The sequence below is a fragment of the Panthera onca genome, chromosome E3 (assembly GCF_046562875.1).
Source record: "Panthera onca isolate mPanOnc1 chromosome E3, mPanOnc1 haplotype 2, whole genome shotgun sequence".
In the NCBI taxonomy this organism is placed as follows: Eukaryota; Metazoa; Chordata; class Mammalia; order Carnivora; family Felidae; genus Panthera; species Panthera onca.
The window spans coordinates 2,432,410-2,452,039 of NC_138354.1; the positions used below are offsets into that span (position 1 = coordinate 2,432,410).

A 19,630-nucleotide genomic window follows, 5' to 3' on the forward strand; every position below is an offset into this window, starting at 1 on the left:
AAATCCAATGGGTACAATCCAGTAGTTTTTAGTATATTCAGAGTTGTGCAATCATTACAATTAATTTTAGAACATTTTCATCATCAACCCCAAAAGAAACGCCATCACCCCATTAGCTGTCTCCTCCCCTTCTCCCTCCAGCACCTGCCCCCCAGCGGGAGGCACCCACTAATCTACTTTCTGTCTCTACAGATTTATCTATTCTGGATGTTTCATAGGAGTGGAATCACACGACAGATGGTCTTCTGTGACTGGCTCCTTTCACTGAGCAGAACGTTTTTTTAAAAAATTAAAAAAAAAATTCATGTTTATTTTTGAGAGAGAGAGAGCGAGACAGAGCGAGAGAGAGACGTAGTGTCAGCAGGGGAGGGGCAGAGGGAGAGGGAGACACAGAATCTGAAGCAGCTCCAGGCTCTGAGCTGTCAGCACGGAGCCCCACGCGGGACTCGAACCCACGAACCGTGAGACCGTGAGACCACGAACTGAGCTGAAGTCGGACGCTTAACCGACTGACCCACCCAGGCGCCTCGAGTAGAACATTTCGACGGCTCATCCATGCTGTAGCATATTTCAACACTTCATTTCTTCCTACTGATGATTAATTTTTCACTGTATGGCCACATCACATCGTTTATCCATCCACTGGTGAACGTTTGGGTGGCTTCTATTTATTGGCTATTATAAATTAGGTTGTTATGAAGAGACATGTATGGGTTTTTGTGTAGACCTATGTTTTTATATGCCGTGGGCAGATACGGAGATGGGGAAAAGCTGAGCCACACGGAAAGCCCACGGTTTACATTCTGAGGAACTGGCAGAGTGCCTGCACCAATTTACATTCCTGCTAGCAACGTCCGAGGGCTGTGTTAACCACATCCTTGCCAACACTTGTGGTTGTCTGTCTTTTCACTCTGGCCATCTGCGTGGGTGGGAAGTAGTAGGTCAGGGTGGTTTTCATTCGCATTTCTTTAATGACTAATGACGTTGAGCATCCTTTCATGTGCATATTGACCATCTGTGTTCAAACCCTTTGTCCATTTTTAAATTGGGTTGTTTGTCCTTATTATTAAGTGGTAGGAATTCTTTATGTGATCTGCCTTAAGTCCCTCCTCAGATATGTGATTTGTAAGCATTTCCTCCCATTCTGTTGGTTATATTTTCCCTTTCTTAAAGGGTTTATTTGCAGCACAAAAGCTTTTAGTTTTTTTTTTTTTAATTTTTAAACGTTTTTATTTATTTTTGAGAGACAGAGGGAGACAAAGTGTGAGCAGGGGAGGGGCAGAGAGAGAGAGAAAGACACAGAATCTGAAGAGGCTCCAGGCTCTGAGCTGTCAGCACAGAGCCCGACACGGGGCTCGAACTCACAAGCCATGAGATCATGACCTGAGCTGAAGTCGGACGCTTAACCAACTGAACCACTCAGGCGCCCCCAAAAGATTTTAGTTTTGATGTAGTCCAGTTTATTTGGTGTATATCTAAAAAACCATTGCCTAACTCAAGGCTATGAAGAATTGCTTCTATTTTTTTCTAAGAATTTTATCCTTTTAGCCCTTACATTTATGCCCATGATGCATTTTGAATTAATATTTGTCTATGGTGTGAGGTAAAGGTTCAAATGTTTCCTTTTTTTTTTTTTTTTTAAGTTTATTAATTTATTTTGAGAGAGAGAGAGAAAGCGTGAGTCAGGGAGGGGCAGAGAGAGAGGGACTCAGAGAATACCAAACAGGCTCTGAGCTGTCAGCATGGAGCCTGACGCGGGGCTCAAACTCATGAACCGTGAGATCATGACCGGAGCTGAACTTGGACACTTAACCGACTGAGCTGCCTAGGCACCCCTCAACTGTGTTCTTTTCAGGTGGATACTTAGTTGTCCCAACAAAATTTATTGAAAAGATTATTCTTTCCCCATTGAATGGCCTTGGCACCTTTGTCAAAAATCAACTTGTGTTTATTTCTGGGCTCTCATATCTATTGCGTTGGCCTATATGTCTGTTTATACTAGCATCACACTGTCTTTGTTACCGTAGATGTGTAGTGAGTTTTGAAAAGTATGAGTCCTCTGACCTCGTTCCTTCTTTTTAACATTGTTTTGGTTAGTCACAGCCCCTTGCAATTCCATATGAATTTAAGGATCAATCTACGAGAAAAAGTACTGGGGTTTTTGCTACTGAACCCACTGAATATGTAGATACACTTGGAGAGTATTATTATCTAACTGTATTGTCTTATGATCTATGAAGACGTGGTGTCTTTTCATTCATTTAGATCTTTCATTTCTTCCAGCAATGTTTTGTAGTTTTCAGGGTACAAGTCTTGAACTTCTTTTGCTAAATGTGTTGCGAAGTATTTTATTCTTTTTGATGACACCGTAGACGTGAACTGTTTTCTTCATTTCATTTGTGGGATGTTCACTGCTAGCGTATAAACACACAATTGATTTTTCTCTATTGATCTCTTATCCTGCAATGTGACCAAAATGATTTCTTAGTGCTAATAGTTTGCTAGTGGAATCCCTACGATTTTTCTCTATACGAGATAATGTCATCTACAGTTGGAGATAGTTTTACTTCCTTCTTTTCAATCTGGATGCCTTTTAATTCTTTTTCTTGTCTAACTGCCCTGGCTAGCACCTCCAGCACAATGCTAAATAGGAGTGGCAAGAATAGATAAGCTTGTCTTGTTCTTAATCTTAGGGGAAAAGCATCAATTCTTTTGTCATTAAGTATAATGCTGTTTGGTTGGGGGGGTGTAAGTGTGGGGGGAGTTTAGATACCCTTTATCAGGTTGGGAGATACCCTTACATTCCTGGTTTGTTGAGTGCTTTTGTCATGAAAGGGCATTTATGTGACTAAGTGCTTTTTCTGCATCCATTAGGATTGCCATGTGGCTTTTGGTTTTGATTCTGTTAATATGGTGTATTACATTAATTGATTTTCAGGCACTAGAAAAACCTTGCATTCTTGATATAAAGCCCACTTAGTCATGGTGTGTAATTATTTTTATATGCTGTTGGATTCAATTTGGTAGCATATTTTTGAGGATTTTTGCATCTTTGTTCATAAGAGATATTAATCAGTAATTTTTTTTTTTACTTGTGATGGTTTTGATATTGGGGTAATACTGGCCTCATAGAATAGTTGGGAGATGTTCCCTGTTTTTCTATTCTTTGGAAGAGTGTGTGTGAAGAGTTTTCTCCTTTGTTTGGTAGAATTCACCAGGGAGGACATCTGAGCCCAGGCTCTTCTTTGCAGGCAGGTTTTCGATTACTAATTCTTTGCTTGTTACAGGTCTGCTCAGATTTCCTGTGTTCCTTGAGTCAGTTTCAGCAGTTCGTGTCTTTGTAGGTATTTGTCCATTTCATCTGTTGTCTAATTTATTGGAAACAGTTGCCCATATTACTCCTTTATAGCGCTTTTATTTATGTAAGGTTGGTAGTAATGTTCTCTCTTTTATCTCTGATTCTGCTAATCAGAATCATGTTCTCCTGGAGCTATGTGCCCATGAAACTCTAATGAGGGATGTTTTGCCTTCATTAGGGGGAACAAAGTATTTTAACTTCTCACTGTCCCTGCCATCATATTTTGAAACCAGGGCTTCTCTCTTCTCAGTTCCTGGCCTGTCATTCTTATGAGAGAGAGAGAGAGAGAGAGAGAGAGAGAGAGAGAGAGAGAGAAGGGGGGAGGGAGTGAGAAGCAGAGGGGGGAGGGAGAGGAAGGATACAAGGGGAGGGGGAGGGGGAGAGAAGGGGGAGACCTCTTTCTTTTTCCCTTGGTCGGTCTAGCTAAAGTTTGTCAATTTTGTTATTTCAAAGGACCATCTTTTTACCTGAAACTAGTGTAACATTGTGTGTCAGATATTCTCAAATAAAAAAATAATAAAAAACAAGAAGAACCAACTTTTGGTTTCACTGCCTTCTCTCTATTGCCCTCCTCTAAGTCACTTATTTCTGTACTAATCTTTATTATTTCCTTCCTCCTGCTTACTTTGGGTTTAGTTTGCTCCTCTTTTTCTAGTTTCAAAAGGTGAAAAGCTAGGTTACTGACATCTTTTTAAATAAAAACACTGGGGCTACGAATTTCCCTTCAAGCACCACTTCAGCTGCATCCCTTACGCTTCGGGATGGTGCGTTTTTATTTTCATTCACCTCAAAGTAAGTTGTCTAATGTCTTTTCTGATTCCATCTTTGACCCACTAGTTATTTAGGAATGTGATGTTTACATCCCCCCGTGTTTGTGAATTCCCCAAATCTCTTTGTTATTTATTTCCAATTTAGTGCTGTTGCGGTTGGAAAACGTACTCTGTATCATTTCAATCCTTTTAAGCTCGTTGACACTCGTTGTGTGGACCAGTGTGTGATCTACCTTGGACCGTGTGCCAGGTGCGTGCTTAAGAAGCAGGTGTCCTGCCGCCATTGGGTGGAGTGCACTATGGATGTCAGTTACGTCTAGTCTGTGCACATGGTTGTTCGAGTCCTCTGTTTCCTTGTTGGTCTTCTAGCCAGTGGTTCCATCCGTTATTAAAAGTAGGGCATGAAAGCCTGCGACCATTGAGTTAAGTGTTCAGTTTGACCGTTTTATGTATTATTCCATCGCAAAAATCTGCTATAATTTATTTACCCATTTCTCTTCTGATACATGTTTAATTTTCCCCAATGTTTCACGTGGACGCTTGGCACTGTTTGTAGGAGGAAACAATGGAAGCATCTGAGACACTTACTGGTAGGTACTCCACAATCCTTTTGTACTATTAACATCTTTAAAAAAAATTTTTTTTAACGTTTGTTTATTTTTGGGAGAGAGAGAGAGCGAGCGAGCACGAGCAGGGGAGGGGCAGAGAGAGAGAGGGAGACACAGAATCCGAAGCAGGCTCCAGGCTCTGAGCTGTCAGCACGGACCCGACACGGGGCTCGAACCCGCGAACAGACATCATGACCTGAGCCCAAATAGGATGCTTACCCGACTGAGCCACCCAGGCGCCCCCAATGGAATAACATCTTAAAGGGATGTGGGGACATAAAAACATTCTAAGACATACTGAGTTTTAAAAAGGCAAGTTTCAGGGGCACCTGGGCGGCTCAGTCAGTTAAGCGTACGACTCTTGGTTTTGGCTCAGGTCATGATCTCGTGGTTCGTGGGTTCGAGCCCCACGTCGGGCTTCTTGCTGATGGTGTGGAGCCTGCGTGGGATTCTCTCCCTCTTCCTCTTTCTGTTCCTCCCCCAACCCCTCTCAAAATAAAGAAATAAAACTTAAAAAAAAAAAAGCAAGGCAGGTTTCAGAATACATACATGTGGTATAATAATAATAATAAAAAAAAATTGGTCTTCGTCCTGGCTCCTGTCGCAGGCTCCCAGGACTTGTGGAACCCTCTGAGTGATGAGTGTCCTCTGATGCTAATGAGGTGACTCCTGGCTAAGGGGCCCCGAGATACCTTCCAGTGGCGGCTGGAGGCCAGGAAAACCATGTGCTTAGAGGGCTGTGACTTTCAGCCCCACATCCCTACCTCCAGGGAGGGGAGAGAGGCTGGAAAATGAGTTCAGTCATCAGGAGTGAATGATTTAATCAATCGTGGCTATGTTAATGAAACCCTGTGAAAAATCCTTCAACGGTGGGGTTCAAGGAGCTTCTGAGTCGGCGAATAAATGTGCCATCTGGGGGCGTGGCACACCTCAACCCCGTGGGGCAGAGGCTCCCACACTCGGGCCCCTTCTGGACTCCACCCTCTCTCGCCTTCTCTTGCTGCTCTTTGCGCCCCTTAAACCGTAATAGGAAGTATAACGTCCTTCTGGGGTGTGTGAGTCATTTCAGCAAAGTGCTGAAGCCGACAAGGGGCCATGGGAACCCCGGATTTGTGTAGAGCCACGTAGGTAAGGCTCCGCCAAGCAAGACTGTGATCCTACGGGTGTGTGCGCGTGCACGCAGAGAGAGGGAAGGGAGGGAGGAAGGGGGGGGAAAGGTTCCAGAGAACCCGATGATACCGACTGCGTCCCGGAAGAGGGATGCAAGTTCCGAGGTTAGGGCTCACGGAGGGCTCGGACATCATACTGTCTTAGTATTTACAACGGAGCACGTATGAGTGCGTTACTTGTACGGTCTGGGTGAAAAAGAAGCGAACAGAGACAATGGCCACATGAGGCGCGGCAGACACATCAATGTCCTCTGTTTGCCCCCCACTCACGTCTCAGAGGACCACGGCGCTGACCGCTTGTTTCCACCAAGTAAGCCCTCCGGCCCGCGGACTGACCTGCCTCACCGAGGACCGGTCCGCGGGCTGGGGGTGTCATGCGGGGCCAAGGAGACAGTGGGGGGGACCAGGGCAGAAGGCGGCGCGGGCGTGAGCAGAGCTGGCTCGCCGTGGGGCCAAGGCGCGGGCAGCTGGAGGCCGCGGAGGCAGAGAAGGTGAGGCGGGCAGAGGGGGCCGGTCCGCGGAGCGAGGCCTTGGGGAGACGCCCCCCGGGCCCAGGAGACGCGGCAGGAGTGGTCTCTCTCCTTCCGGCCCCATCGGCCTTGGCCGTGTGTGCTGCCCGGTCCCTGCCATAGGCCCCCGAGTGTCTCCCCGTGGATCAGAGCTGCTGGAAGCGGGGGTTCCGTATACACAACCTGAAGAATACAAGGGACCGTACCTATCTGACGTCACAAGCAACCGCTTTAAGCTGATTAAACGCGAGCACCCAGGGGCGCCTGGGGGGGCTCAGCCGGTTAAGCGTGCGGCTTCAGCTCAGGTCGTGATCTCATGGTTTATGAGTTTGAGCCCCGTGTCGGGCTCTGTGCTGACCGTGTGGAGGCTGCTTGGGATTCTCTCTCCCTCTCTCTCTCTCTCTCTCTCTCTCTGTCCCTCCGCCACTTGTGCTCTTTCTCTCTCTCAAAGTAAATGAACAAACTTTATTAAAAAAAGCGAGGACCCAGTCCCCACTCTGTCCAGGGAGCTTTCCACAGACAACAACCCTGGCTTGCAGGCCTAAGTCCCGACCGCTACGAGCCCTCTGGCCGATACGGAGCATGGCCAGCTGGGCCACGTGGTGGCCTTGGGGTTCGGTGCCACGTGACCGGGCCCACCGCAGCTGCTCACCCTGACCCAGAGTCATACGACCATCTCTATTCACAAAGCAGAACGTACTTACCTAGCCTATTTTTAAAGACTCAATATCCTAAGCACGCGATTCGACACATTTAGCAAGCATGTGGGAGCCACTGATGTTGTCCACCCGTGTCCCCCCCACCCCCACCCCTCCTGCTTAGAGAATCCTCTGGTTTTTCAGGAATCAGCTGCCTCGTGCTTCAGGGAGGCCAGGCATCTTCTGAGCTGCAGGGGGCAGACCTCGTTTGGTCTGTACCCGTGGTTTAAGAAGCACGTGAAGGGCCTTGTGCCACACACAAGCTGGGGCAGGGAGGGGTGGGGAACGTGTGCCGGGGACAGTTGCCGTGCCTTTCCTGGATCTTCGACAGGGATGCAAGGAAGGAACACTGTCATCCAGCTTTTGGATGTTAGCAGGTGAAGGTGTGTGTGATGCTGGGGGTTGTGCAGCCATCCTGTGACCTGAGGACTCAACCTGACAACCAAAGCTAACACCCCCAGCATGGCAGAGGAAAAAGACGCAAAGAACTGGGTCCTCGACATCACCTCCTGGGCACTGAATCCATCCCCAGACCTCTCCCACCACTGGGCTCACACACAATACAATTGAATGCTAAGTCATCGAAAACTGGATTAACTATTAACGCACCCCAAAGCCTCCTGACTAGTGAATGGTATCCACTTAATACAGAGACTAGCTAAGCACAGTGCACTGAGAGGCACTGTGCTTAGCTAGTTAAGAGGCTTACGCTTGTTAAGAGAATCAAATGCATGTGCCTGGAAATTAGTTAAACAGCAGCTCCAGACAGGGAGACAAGCAGGTCTGGCCGAGAAGCATTTCCGGCCTCCCTTCATGGGCACAGGAGGCTGTGCGGGCACTTGTAGAGCTCGTGATCAGCGGGCCCAGCGTGACAGAAACCCCTCCTCCCAGGACGGGGGTGGGGGGGCACGCGGCCACACCTCAGCAGGCCTGTCCGTGGGCTCTGCTGGGAAAAAGGAAGATAAAAACGAAACAGGAAATGGCTAGCGCAAAGCTTTCGTCACCCAAACGTACACGAAGGGGCCTCTCCCACCTTCTATGTGCGGAAATGACAGCCTTGACCTAGTGTCAATCCACCCCGTCACCGATACCCTGTGCGCCTCGGCGGCTTCACACACACACTCAAGTAAAACTTGCGAGAGCTGCCCGCTTGCTGAGCACCCTGAGCCACGGGGCCTGCTCGCCCAACACCACGAACCCCTTTCCCCACCAGCGGAGCGGGGTGAGCACCGGCCACGGTGGAGTGTGAGCCCAGGGGCAGGGGATGAAAAGACGTTTCCCGCACGGTCCCTGCCCATATGAGGCACCGAGTGTGGTCGTGAGAGCCAGCCGCCTGCACGGACAGCTGCAGGGGTGCAAGCAGGACTGCGGAGGAGGCGGGGGGACCCTGCCAGAGGGACCGAAGCGCCCCCCAGGCTGGGCTGCTGCTGTGTGCCAGGCCCCGTACCTGTCACCTCCTTCTATTGTCCTAGCAACCCAGAGGGGGATGAGATCATCCCGGGTCTGGACTGAATGGTATCCACGGCAATTAGGAATCGTGACTCTGCCCACGCGTTCCCACCCGAGGGCCAAAGACCAAGGTGAGCGGTGACTCCCCTCCCGGCATCTCGTAGTGGCTGAAATACACTTCGGGATTGGAAAACAGGCAGACCTGACCTAGTAGGAGGTTGGATGCACGTGCCACACGACCCAGGCTTCCCTCCTTGGATCGACCCCTAGAGAAACCAGCCGGTACGTCAGCAGGCTTGTGCAGGGCTGGTCTGCATCGTGCATCCAGACCCCAGAAAGCACACCGACGTCCCCATGCAGGAGAGGGGCTGTTGCCACACGTGGCAGTGGTGGGAGCGGAAGGACAAGGCCACGCCCATCAACGTGGACAAACCTCGGGTCGGGACATGGAGCAAAGCGGCAGGTTACAGAGCACGCCCGAAGCAACCCTGTCCACGTACGTCTCTAAACCATACACAACTAGACCACGCGGTCAAGGAGATCCAGCGAAAGCACACCGAGGAGCCAGGAACTGGTCAAAACCAGAGTGCCAGCTCCCCTGGTGAGGGCAGCACAGCGGCTGGGACGCCCAGGGACGCCCAGGGGACGCTGGTGATGCTGGGGACTGGGGTGCAGCTTAGCTGGGGACCTGTGTCCATTTCATCATTGTCACACACACACACACACACACACACACACACACACACACACACAGTACTTCTTGGGCAAAACACATGGATAGTGTCGCTAGCCTCTAAGAAAAAACCATTGTGGACACAATTTCAGATGTATTTCCTTCCCACACATCTCGCTATAACTCAGCCTGACTCAGCCTGGTTTTCTGGAATGAACCCAGCAGCTGGTGTCCAGCCTGGGCAGTTTCCTTGAAAACAGCCTGCCCAGAAACGCACCCTCGGACGCGAGGCCCTGACAGCCCATCGTGCCGGATGGTCCCCTGTCCCCGTCAGTCACGGCCAGCACTGGTGCCAGCCCTGCCCCCACTCCTCAGTCAAACCCTAGATCGCATCAGTCTTTTTACAAACAGCGGGAAAAGCAAGGTCAAGGTTTCCGGGCCGGGTGTTACAGGAAGGGCCCCTCCGCTCACTTTTTCACAAGACAGAGGGATGCCCTGCCCGTGGACAAAGTCTGTGGCAGCTGCTGGTCTCGCCTCCCCTCCCCTCATTCACCTGAAACGCTTACCAGGAGGCCCCCTGTTGCTGTTAGAGTGAAGTTCAAAGTCTCGATCTTGGCCCCCAGGCCCTGCACGGTTTGCCTCCCGCTGGCTCCCAGCGTCTTCTCTCAATCGCGTCTCAGGCCGGCCAGTCCTTCCCTGGTTCTTCACCAAACCAGCTCACTGCACCTCCCTCTGCCTAGAACCTCCCCCCACCGCATCCCGGTCAAGTCTCAGCTAAGCCTCGCTTTGTATTTTATACACCGGACGCAACACAAAGTACCTGGCATGTGGTCGGTGCTCAGTGGACGGGGGCCGCCGTCCCGTTACGGAGGTCCAACTTCCACTCCTCCGGGCTGGCGCCCGTCCTTCCCCGAGCCAGTCTTCCTCTGGGTCTAGAGCTGTGATGGCCGGAATCTATACAAGGAAAGATAATCTGACTTAGCACAGGGGCGGAGGTTGGACAGAGAGAACCACTCAAGGACCAGAGAGATGCCCCACTTTGGAAGAAAAGGTGAGGAAATCCCCGGTGACGTCTCTGCAGGTGACAGTGACGCAGGGGACAGCGGCCAGGAACTGCTGGGGAGAAGCGTTTCTGTTCTGGGCCACGGCCAGCCCGGAAGGCCAGTGGCCACGCGTCCCGAGACATCTGGGGGTGGGGAGAAGGGCGGGCAGTGGCCTCGGGGTTAGTCCTGGCCAGGGAGGAAGGTCCTCCTTTGATAGGAGTGTTTGCAGAGTGGAGATGCTCTAATCAGCCACTAATTCATTAGGTCAAGAGCAGCAAACCACATTCCGAGCCCACGAGAGCTCCCTTCGCTGTGAGTTATGTCTTCAGCCCCCGCACACCGTGGGTCTGGGTGGGAGCACGGCATGCTCTGTGATTTCCCCAAGGTGGTGCTCCTTACAGAGACTGACCAGGCCGTCGTACATGCCTGGCTCAGTCACTCCAGGAGCCCCAGGGAGGAAGGCTGGGCAGGGGGCAAGGGGAGGCACGACCCCTGAGAAGGTGAGGTGGGGGGGGTGCTGACGCCCGGCCCCGCAGCGGCCGGGATCCCTGCGGTCGGGGCTTCAGGCAGCTGCTCCTTCACTGACCGCTCTTAGTCAGCGGTGACAGGGACCCTGGGACATCACTGTTTACTCAGGAACATGCTTGGTTTCGGCTTTGAGAATTAATCACAGGTGACACCAGATCTCCCGGGGCTGATAGAAGCTGTTCTTGTCGGGTGTCAGCTTGGATCAGAGTGAGCTGTCACGGGCCCCGGGTCCCGGGGAGGTGGCAGTGACTTGCTTCTCTGGAGGACCCCACCCCCTTCGTCTGCTCGTGGCCTCCCTACTCCGCGGCCGGGCCGGGAGACGGACGCGCCACCGGGCGAAGGCTGGGGGCGGCAGGTGACCTTCGGGGCCCAGCGCCCCGGCGGAGGGCAGCAGGCGGCCCGCAGGCCCACGAGCAGAGGAGGACGGAAATTCTACTTCTCCGCATCGGCGTTTAGGAGCCAGAGAACACGCATTTCTTTCACAACCAGAAGAAGAGGCTTTTTACAAAATTAGCCGTAAGAGGGCTTCTAATGGCAAGAAAGGGAGAACAGACTGGCACGGGGTTGTAAAAGCACCCAACGTGTCAAGACAGGTTGGAAAAAATGAGACACGAGCCAACCAGCACTGAGGCTGAACTTTCTATTTCTGCTGTTAGAATTCTGATTACACCCTCAAGAACTTGGGTCGTTAAGGTCGGGAAAACTGATAGGATACGTCTCTTGAGAGACTACCGTATGGGTGTAACATTTCACTGGCAGAAACATCATCCCTGATGCTTACAGACGACTAACCGTGTGCCAGGCACTTGCTAAACGCAACCGATAAACCTCAAAAACTCTCTGAGATGGGTGGCACTTTATTACTGCTCCTATCCTCACCATTTTATAGCCAAGAAAACCAAACGTGGGAGGGGTTCAGAGTCAGGACTTGGACCCGAGTTTCTCTGACTGACTCTTATTGCCAAACGGCGCCTACACCTGCTTCTTACAAAATAAAACTTTACTTGGAGAAGGACTGTAACTCGAAGTATATGTACACAAGCTCCCTGAAATACCACTTTCACGTGGAAACTTCAGACGGAACGGAAACCGAGTTCTAAGATGGCAGCTATGGGCTCAGGGTGAAGAAGAGCTATACTGCGTCGCAAAAAAGGAATCAACTCATTGGTGCGTTATTAGCGTCTTATTCAAACACAGTCAGAGCCCATTTGCCTACAGCGAAGCTGTTTAATCGACAAGCCAACACCACTGTGTCGCCTCCTACGTAAGAATAAACAGAGAGCCAAGCCAAGGGTCGCTTGGTGTTGGAGGTAAGTCTTCATGCGAAAGGAAGAGATCGAGAGACGAGTGGATACAAAGAACCTGCAGGAAGCGGACAACGCGCAGAATAAGAGAAAACTTAAAAAAAAAAAAAGCCACCCACATCCTGATAATAAAAATCCGTTCAGATGAAAAAAGATACTGAATCCACAAAACGATAGTAGGATGCTATGAAAAAGGAACAAAGAACAAGGAAGAGTTGTTAGCAATTAAAGTGCCAGACATTTTACCAATAGAAAGTTTGAAAGATAACGTTGAGGAAGTCTTCGAAAAAGTCAATACAGAGAAGAAAGACAAGAAAGGGCAGGGAAAAGGAGGTTAATTTAGGCTTAGCAGCCAGTAACTAGAAAACCTGCAAAGAGAATGCAGAGGTTATGTTTCCTTTCTTATCTCGTCTGTGGGGATATGATGTAAAGGGGTGAAGTTATCAGAGGAGTAATATTGGGGGATTCTCCAGACGTGAGCGCACGAGTCTTCAGATTTCAATGGCCCTTTGGGTCCTCAGGACAATCAGAGAAGAAAGAACCTGCTCAGAACACTGTTGTGAAATTTCAGGCCATAAGGAAATAAGACCCTCAAAGTTTTCAGAAACATCAGTTCACGTACAAAGGACTAGGAGTAAGTTTGGCATTTTCGATTGCGATACTGGGAGCTGGGAGTCAATGAGGCAATGGCTTCACATTTGTGATGGAAAATACTCTTTGGCCTAGAATTCTACTACCCCCGTCCCCAGACTATTAGGCATGAAAATAAAACGATATTATTTTCAGAAAGGCAAAGACTCTCAACATTTATCTCCCATGCACCCTTTCCCAAGAAGCTCCTAGTGGGTATGCTCCGGTAAAATGAGGGAATAAAACAATAAACAGGAATGTATGCAACTCAGGAAACAGAAAATCTAATTGGACAAAGCAGCAAGGAAAATTCCAGGATGAGAGAGATGGGGCAAGAGGTAGCCGGCCAAGATTATGGCAGGATCACAGAGAGGCCACTAGAGGGAGGTGACCAGGGCAGAAATGGAATGGTCATGATATATTTCATAATTTAGGAAATGATTTTGGTAGGCAAATGACAGGACTGTGAGATGGAAAAATAATGAAGGCTAGGCACATTAAAAAAAAAAAAAAAACAAAACCTCAACAAATGAAAAAAAAAAAAAGGCAATATTAACTCCAGGAGAAAAGCAAAAAGATAAGAAACACTCACAGCATACAACATGCCTCAACATAAACAGTATTACGAAGTGACAGTAATGTAACACATAAAACTGTGATCTAAATGCACTGACAGGGGGCGCCTGGGTGGCTCAGTCGGTTAAGCGGCCGGCTTCGGCTCAGGTCATGATCTCGCGGTCCGTGAGTTCAAGCCCCGCGTCAGGCTCTGTGCTGATAGCTCAGAGCCTGGAGCCTGTTTCAGATTCTGTGTCTCCTTCTCTCGGACCCTCCCCCGTTCATGCTCTGTCTCTCTCTGTCTCAAAAATAAATAAATGTTAAAAAAAAAAAAAAAATTTAAAAAAAAATAAATGCACTGACAGAATGGAGGAAAGGGACATGCACGGAGTACGGTATTCAGAAAAGAGGGCTAAATGCTCATCTACCTAAGAGTATGTCTCATATAATAAATAATGCCTTCAAATGGCTATGTGGGTAAACAGCAATGCAAACCGATCGCTTAGAAATAGGGAGGCACATAGCGGAAGAAAACACAACAATGGAGAAGACGCAGGAGTAGCTGCTTCTGGGGATTAGGATCTGGAGACGGTGATGACTAGGCTGGGGAGTGATGTTTTTATTACAAGCCTACCTTACATTTCAACTCTGCGTGATGTGTATGATCTTGGCAAAAAAAAAAAAATAACATATCAATAATTGGAAATATGGGCAATACATTCAAGTATCAAGAATCAAACGGTTACAGGGCACCTGGGTGGCTCAGTCGGTTGGGCATCTGACTTCAGCTCAGGTCATGATCTCACAGTTTGTGGGTTCGAGCCCCCCGTCAGGCTCTGTATTGACAGCTCGGAGCCTGGAGCCTGCTTCGGGTTCTGTGTCTCCCTCTCTCTCTGCCCCTCCCCTGCTCGTGCTGTCTCTGTCTCTCTCAAAAATAAACATTAAAAAAAAAAAAAAAAAAGAATCCAACAGTTACCTCTATTGTCTGGACACTTAAGACACTCGATCTCTTTCCCAGACAGCTCACCTCTTCGTAAACCGGAAGTGCCGACAGTTGCTGGGAGCTTGACAGATGTCATGTCGCTTCCCAGGAGCTCTGTAGGCAGCTTTTCACCTCCCCACTTTACGAGGAGGGGGCAGGATCAGAGCGTTACATAAAGGGGTGAGATTCCCACAGGCACGGAGCGGCAGAACCGGGTTTCCAACTCAGCCCCCCGGACTCCAAGTCACCCGATCCTAGTTAAACGTGCAGTCATCGCAGCCAACATTCACTAAGCCTCGAAGCTGACCAATTAGGTTCCTTGCTTCCTGGGCTCCGTATCTTTCTTTACTGCCTTACGCCCTCATTTTGCTGGAGTGTCCCCTATAACCGGTTACCATCTCGTTTAACACGACCACCCTGGAAGGCACATACCACTAGTCTATTTTACAGAAGAGGTTCAGGGAGGTTCTGCTCCCTGCCACGGGTCTGCCTCGTCTCCCACGGGACTCAGCATGGGCTCTCACTCTTAAGAGCAGCTACGGCTGCTCCAGAATGTATCTGTTGGGTGAATGAATACAAATCAGATCCCGAATAAAAATAAGCAACGAGCTTGTTATTATACCAAACCCAGGGAGTGCCCAGCCCTTCGGAAAAGAGCTGTCTTTGTGGCACAGGCTCCTCCTCTCTCTCCGAGAGCTGCCCTGGGGCAAAAGCTCTGGAACCAGAAGGGGGTCAGCAGGCAGGCGGATAAATGCATCTCTGGTTAATGGATTCGCCTGGATGGCCAGAGTGAGGCTTGAGATGGAAGGTTTAATTATTCCAAAGAAACCTCCATTTAACCGAAAGGACTTCCGGCCAAAAAAAAAAAAAAAAGGGAAAAATTATTTAAAAGGCTGATCTACGGCCTGTGCGGAAGGACTGAAGAGACCCTGGTCCAGCCACCTATGTGTCTGTGGCCCCGGACACAAGGCTTTATGGAAAGGGACCAGAGCCGTGCCCTCCCGTGGGGCTCATCCGCACCCCCCTCCTCCAAAGTCCCCATTCCTACAAACTGTTTTAAATTTGCAGTGGCGGCCGACCTAACATGCGTTCTCTCCTACCTATTGACAGAGCCCCCGTTTTGTGGGGAGCACTCCTGTGCCCGTTGAAAAACGGTGCTTGCAGCCTCTCTGGTAAGTAGAGATGCCTATGTGACACGATTCTGGCCAAGGAGATGTAAGTGGAAGTTTCTGGAGGCATTTAGAAGGGCTCTTTGAGGGGTGAGTGGCGGAATCAGGGGAGAAGAGCCTTTTATTTGTCCCTGTCTTTCTACCTGGAATGTGGATGCAATGCTCTGACTCAGCAGCCATCTTGTGAGCATGAGGACAACAGGCCACACTCTATGTATGGATTCCTAGGACGCCACAAGCATTTTTGGGCCCAAGCTAACCTTTGAGTTCTTGGTTCATGAGAAGAATAAAATCACTAGTATCCCTTTTACACAAAACTCTGATTGTGTTTTAAACAAGTAAGATCCAAGCTTTCTAAGAAAGTCTTATCGATCCCAGCCACAGCCTTCTGAGCCCCACTCTCTGAGCAACTGTCTTTTCTGTCTGCTCCGGTTTCTTTTTTTCTAGATACAAAACCAGAGTAAGCGGGAGGTCAGTAAGGGCTGACACGTAAAGCCTGTGCACAGAGAGCCACGGGGAGGGGGAGCACAAGGCCCTCTGCAGGGTCAGCGGCGCACGAGGAGGTAAGGAGCAGCGCAGGAAGTGCTAACAGATGATGTTCCTGGCTCGCGGCAGACAGGCTGGGCGATTCGTCTCCTCTGCCTGGCGCGGTCCTGCCTCGGATCCTGGGCCGGGCCCCTCACTTTTCGGTCTCCAGTCACATACTCCAGCCTCTGCCACATCCACCAGAATCTCTCTCTTCTCTCATTCAGCCCTCGTTATTCCCCAGGAGCCCATCCTTGCGACAGCCAAGCTCCTCACTGCCACCCCGGGTGTCACCAGTCTCCCCCGACCACCTCCTCGGGGACCAGGACCCCTGTATTCACACCCGGAGCTCCTCAAGGTGCTGAGCCCATCCATCGAATTTCAGGTGATGCGGGCAAAGGGCCAATGGTTTTTTCTGTGCAATAAAAATGTCTCGACCCGGTATCTTCTAGGAAGGGGGTGTAAACATCAGAAGTCAGGGCTGGGGGGCGGTGGGGAGCACGGCACACTTACTGAAAGCAGAGACCAAAACCGTGGCAAGCATCACCCCCTCCCCCATCCCCCGGCCCGTCTCCCGTCCCAACTTCTACAGCCGGTCCCGACGTGCACGGAGGCCAAGATCTTTGCAAGGATGCCCACCTCCCGCATTACCGAAGGACACTGCTTCCCTCCAGCTCTCATTTCCCTCCCACGACCGCAGAGAAGCATTTGAAAGATGCACAATTAGGAATGACAGATTAAAATTGTTCTGAAACGTGTATCAATTTATCCCATTGGCTCTCTATGAGCTTTTGTTCCATTCGGATTCCAGAGCCGTGCACGCAGCCGACCGTCAGCTGTGATGGTCTCCGGGACCCACGGCGGGACCAAACCTAAGTGTGGCTTTGCTGTGGGGCTGGCCGGGGTGGGGGGCGGGGGGAGACCTTGGTGACAATGAAATACCGTTGTCTCCCGCTCTTGCCTCGGAAGCCTGGTCAGCAAATCGCCTTTGCCACGGGGACCGTTATGTCACCAAGACCTCCAGCTGATTCTGGTTCAGCAGTCTTCTGTGCTTTCAAGGACAGACCCTTGGCTTCACCCGGGGGCCCGGTGGACTTCTTTCCATCGGCAGAATCTTCATCGGATCATCTGGGTTGGGGAAGCTTGGAGAGTCCACGGTCCCTCTGAACGCCTCACGTCAAGGCTGGGTTTGCTGTCGTGCCAGCACGTAGCGGCTGTTCAATAAACGATTGCTAAAGCAAACACTCTAATGACCTAAGGTATTATGATAAGAACGTTTCGTGGCCACAGACCTGTACTGAGTAGTCTGCTATCCAAGAAGCACCTGGTGACAGCAGGCGCCACACTCAGCCCAGGCGGCCACCCTGCCAGACCCCACCCAGCGGGACACAGCTCCCTGTTGCAGAACGGACCAACGTTCCCGTACTTTTAACCCGGTTTTGCTGCCACTCCTTTGCACGCCCGCTGTGAGTTCCTGGAGAGGGCTTGCGTTGTGCCCACCCGTGAGTCTCCAGCACACCGCGGCACAGGGTGAGCGCTGCCCAGAGAGCGAACGAACAAAGTGTCCTTCCAGAGTCCGGCACGGACGCGTGGGGTTTCTACCACGCACGGGTGGCCCAAAGCAGGACGCGGAGCATGCATTTTGGTGCGTGCGTCGTGGGGAGATGTAATTCTAGCACAGGAGAGGTGGGAGGAAAGCACGAGCTACTCTTTGATCTGGGGAGTTGGGGAGGCGGTCTGGGAGGGAAGAAACTGGACAGAGGACACTGCCCTACACAGAATCCTGCTCCTGGGGCTGGCGTGTGAGTGGGTGGGGCGAGGACCTGCCGAGGGAAAGGGTTGGGCCCTTGCATTTCATAGGAAACGTCACCAGCGTCATGAAGTAAGAGCCCCACCCGGAGAGCAGCCGGGAACGAGACGGGAAGGTTCTGTGGGAGCCACATCCGGACCGTGAATCTTCCCCTTCTCCTCCTCCTCGTCCTGCTGGCTGGCCCCAGAACCCCCAGGAGCACAAGCCCAAGTTAGAATGGAGGGTGTGGGGGGCCCACCGGCCTCTGCACATCTCTCTGGGGGGAACACCTGTGAGGTTTGGGAACGAGGACACTTCAGGGCGGACTCGAGCAGGACAGAGGGAACCCTACCCACTCGGTCTCTCGTGTGAGTCAACAGGCATTAGCTGTGAAAGACAGGAGTAGGAAAAAGCAGGAGCTCACAGCAAGGAGGTTCAGCGGGGAGAAGACTGTCCTCGTGAGAAGACACAGGTGACAAATTCAGGGATGTCCAGAGCAAAGTGGGGACGATGGTCCATGGGACGAAGTGGTGGAGGCCAGGCCGGGGAGGAAGAGGGGGAGAAGGCTGGTCGGCAGCCTCACAAGCTTGCTTTGAGGCCCCAGCAGCCAGGTGCACTGGTCTCTCTCTTCTGCATTTCTAAGGCGCACCGAAAATACACTCAGCATCGATGTGGTAAACGGCTTAAGATGCATTTGTCGCCGTGGGGCCGTCTAGTTTGTGCCATGTCAAGGGAACCGGTAAAGGCAGCGACACCTCAAAACACGTTTCCACGTTTGAAAAGAACTCTGCCGACGATCTCGATCCCCGAGCGGGTTAGTGTCTAGAAGGAGGCAGATTTCAGGGTTCCTCCTACGGGAACGGAGACGGGGTGTCGCGGGCGGCGTGTTTCTGGATCCGGCTTTCCGCTGCTTCCACCCGCGTCCGCACAAGAGCACCGGCGAGTGAGATCAGGGAGTGAAATCCCCTCGGGAGGGCGGCCACTCGGGGGCCTGAGGCTCTGGCTTTCCCCGGGGGCTGCACGGGGCTTGTGGAGACTTCTTCTCAAAAGGCCTTCAGGTCTGGTCGAGACCCTGGGGCAGGAAGCGGCAGCCTCAGGTGTGATCCGGGCCTCAGACCTTCCTATTTTTACCCTGAGGTATTTGAGGCTTGAGGTCAGAGCAGTACTTTCTCCGACATCGGTTCCCTGGGCAGATTTGCAGGCAGCAGGACAGACAGACAGGCGGTCCCTACTCCTTCGGTGTAGACCAGCAGCGCTGCGTGGCCGGGGTTCCCGCTGGAGGGACCCGCACGCAAGGAAGGTCCTTGCGAGGTTAAAGTACACCGCGCTCCTTGGTGACAAGTGGCATCCCCACCCAAAGAAGATGGGGGCTGTGGCCACAGGATCACGGAAATTCGACTCTAAAAAGAGAGCCTTGCCAAACAACCTTTGAATAAGGAGATAACAGTGTGCGTCCCAGTGGAAAGCACACGGTGCCGAAGGGAGGGTCCTGGATGTGAGCTCCTGCTCTGCCACTTGCCGCTGTGTGGCTTGAGGCACGTGGCTTAACCTCTCTGAGCCCCATTTCTTGGTCTGCAGAGTGGCACAAGCACCTCTAACACCTTAGGGCTGAGACCGTGCACATAGTAGGCACTTAATCACTCAGTCCAGCCCTTCAGAAGCCAGCGGGAAACTCGAGATGGAAACGAGGGGTCTGCCTGGACGTCCCGTAAAACCACCTGCACGGGCAGAACTTCGAGCAAAACGTCAAAGATCTGCCTTCGAGCCTTGTGTCTGGGCTTCTGGTTTGCAACTCGCCCACCGGGCGTCGTTAGCATCTATCTCGCCGAGCCCGCCGTGCTGCTCACGGCCTCCGGGAGGGGCCCCTCTCT

The 19,630-nt window shown here is 51.2% G+C and overlaps 1 protein-coding gene across 9 annotated transcripts in view; it reads right to left on the reverse strand.

Moving 5' to 3' along the window:
- Nucleotides 1–19,630, reverse strand: part of CARD11 (caspase recruitment domain family member 11) — a 139,859-nt gene that overhangs the window by 35,429 nt on the left and 84,800 nt on the right. For all 9 annotated transcript variants that reach the window (XM_078440022.2, XM_081791675.1, XM_078440026.2 and 6 more), the window contains one exon: nucleotides 10,055–10,188. In XM_078440022.2, the coding sequence (XP_078296148.2) occupies nucleotides 10,055–10,061 (7 nt within the window). In that variant the 5' untranslated portion in view covers nucleotides 10,062–10,188. The remainder of the gene's footprint in view (nucleotides 1–10,054; nucleotides 10,189–19,630) is intronic.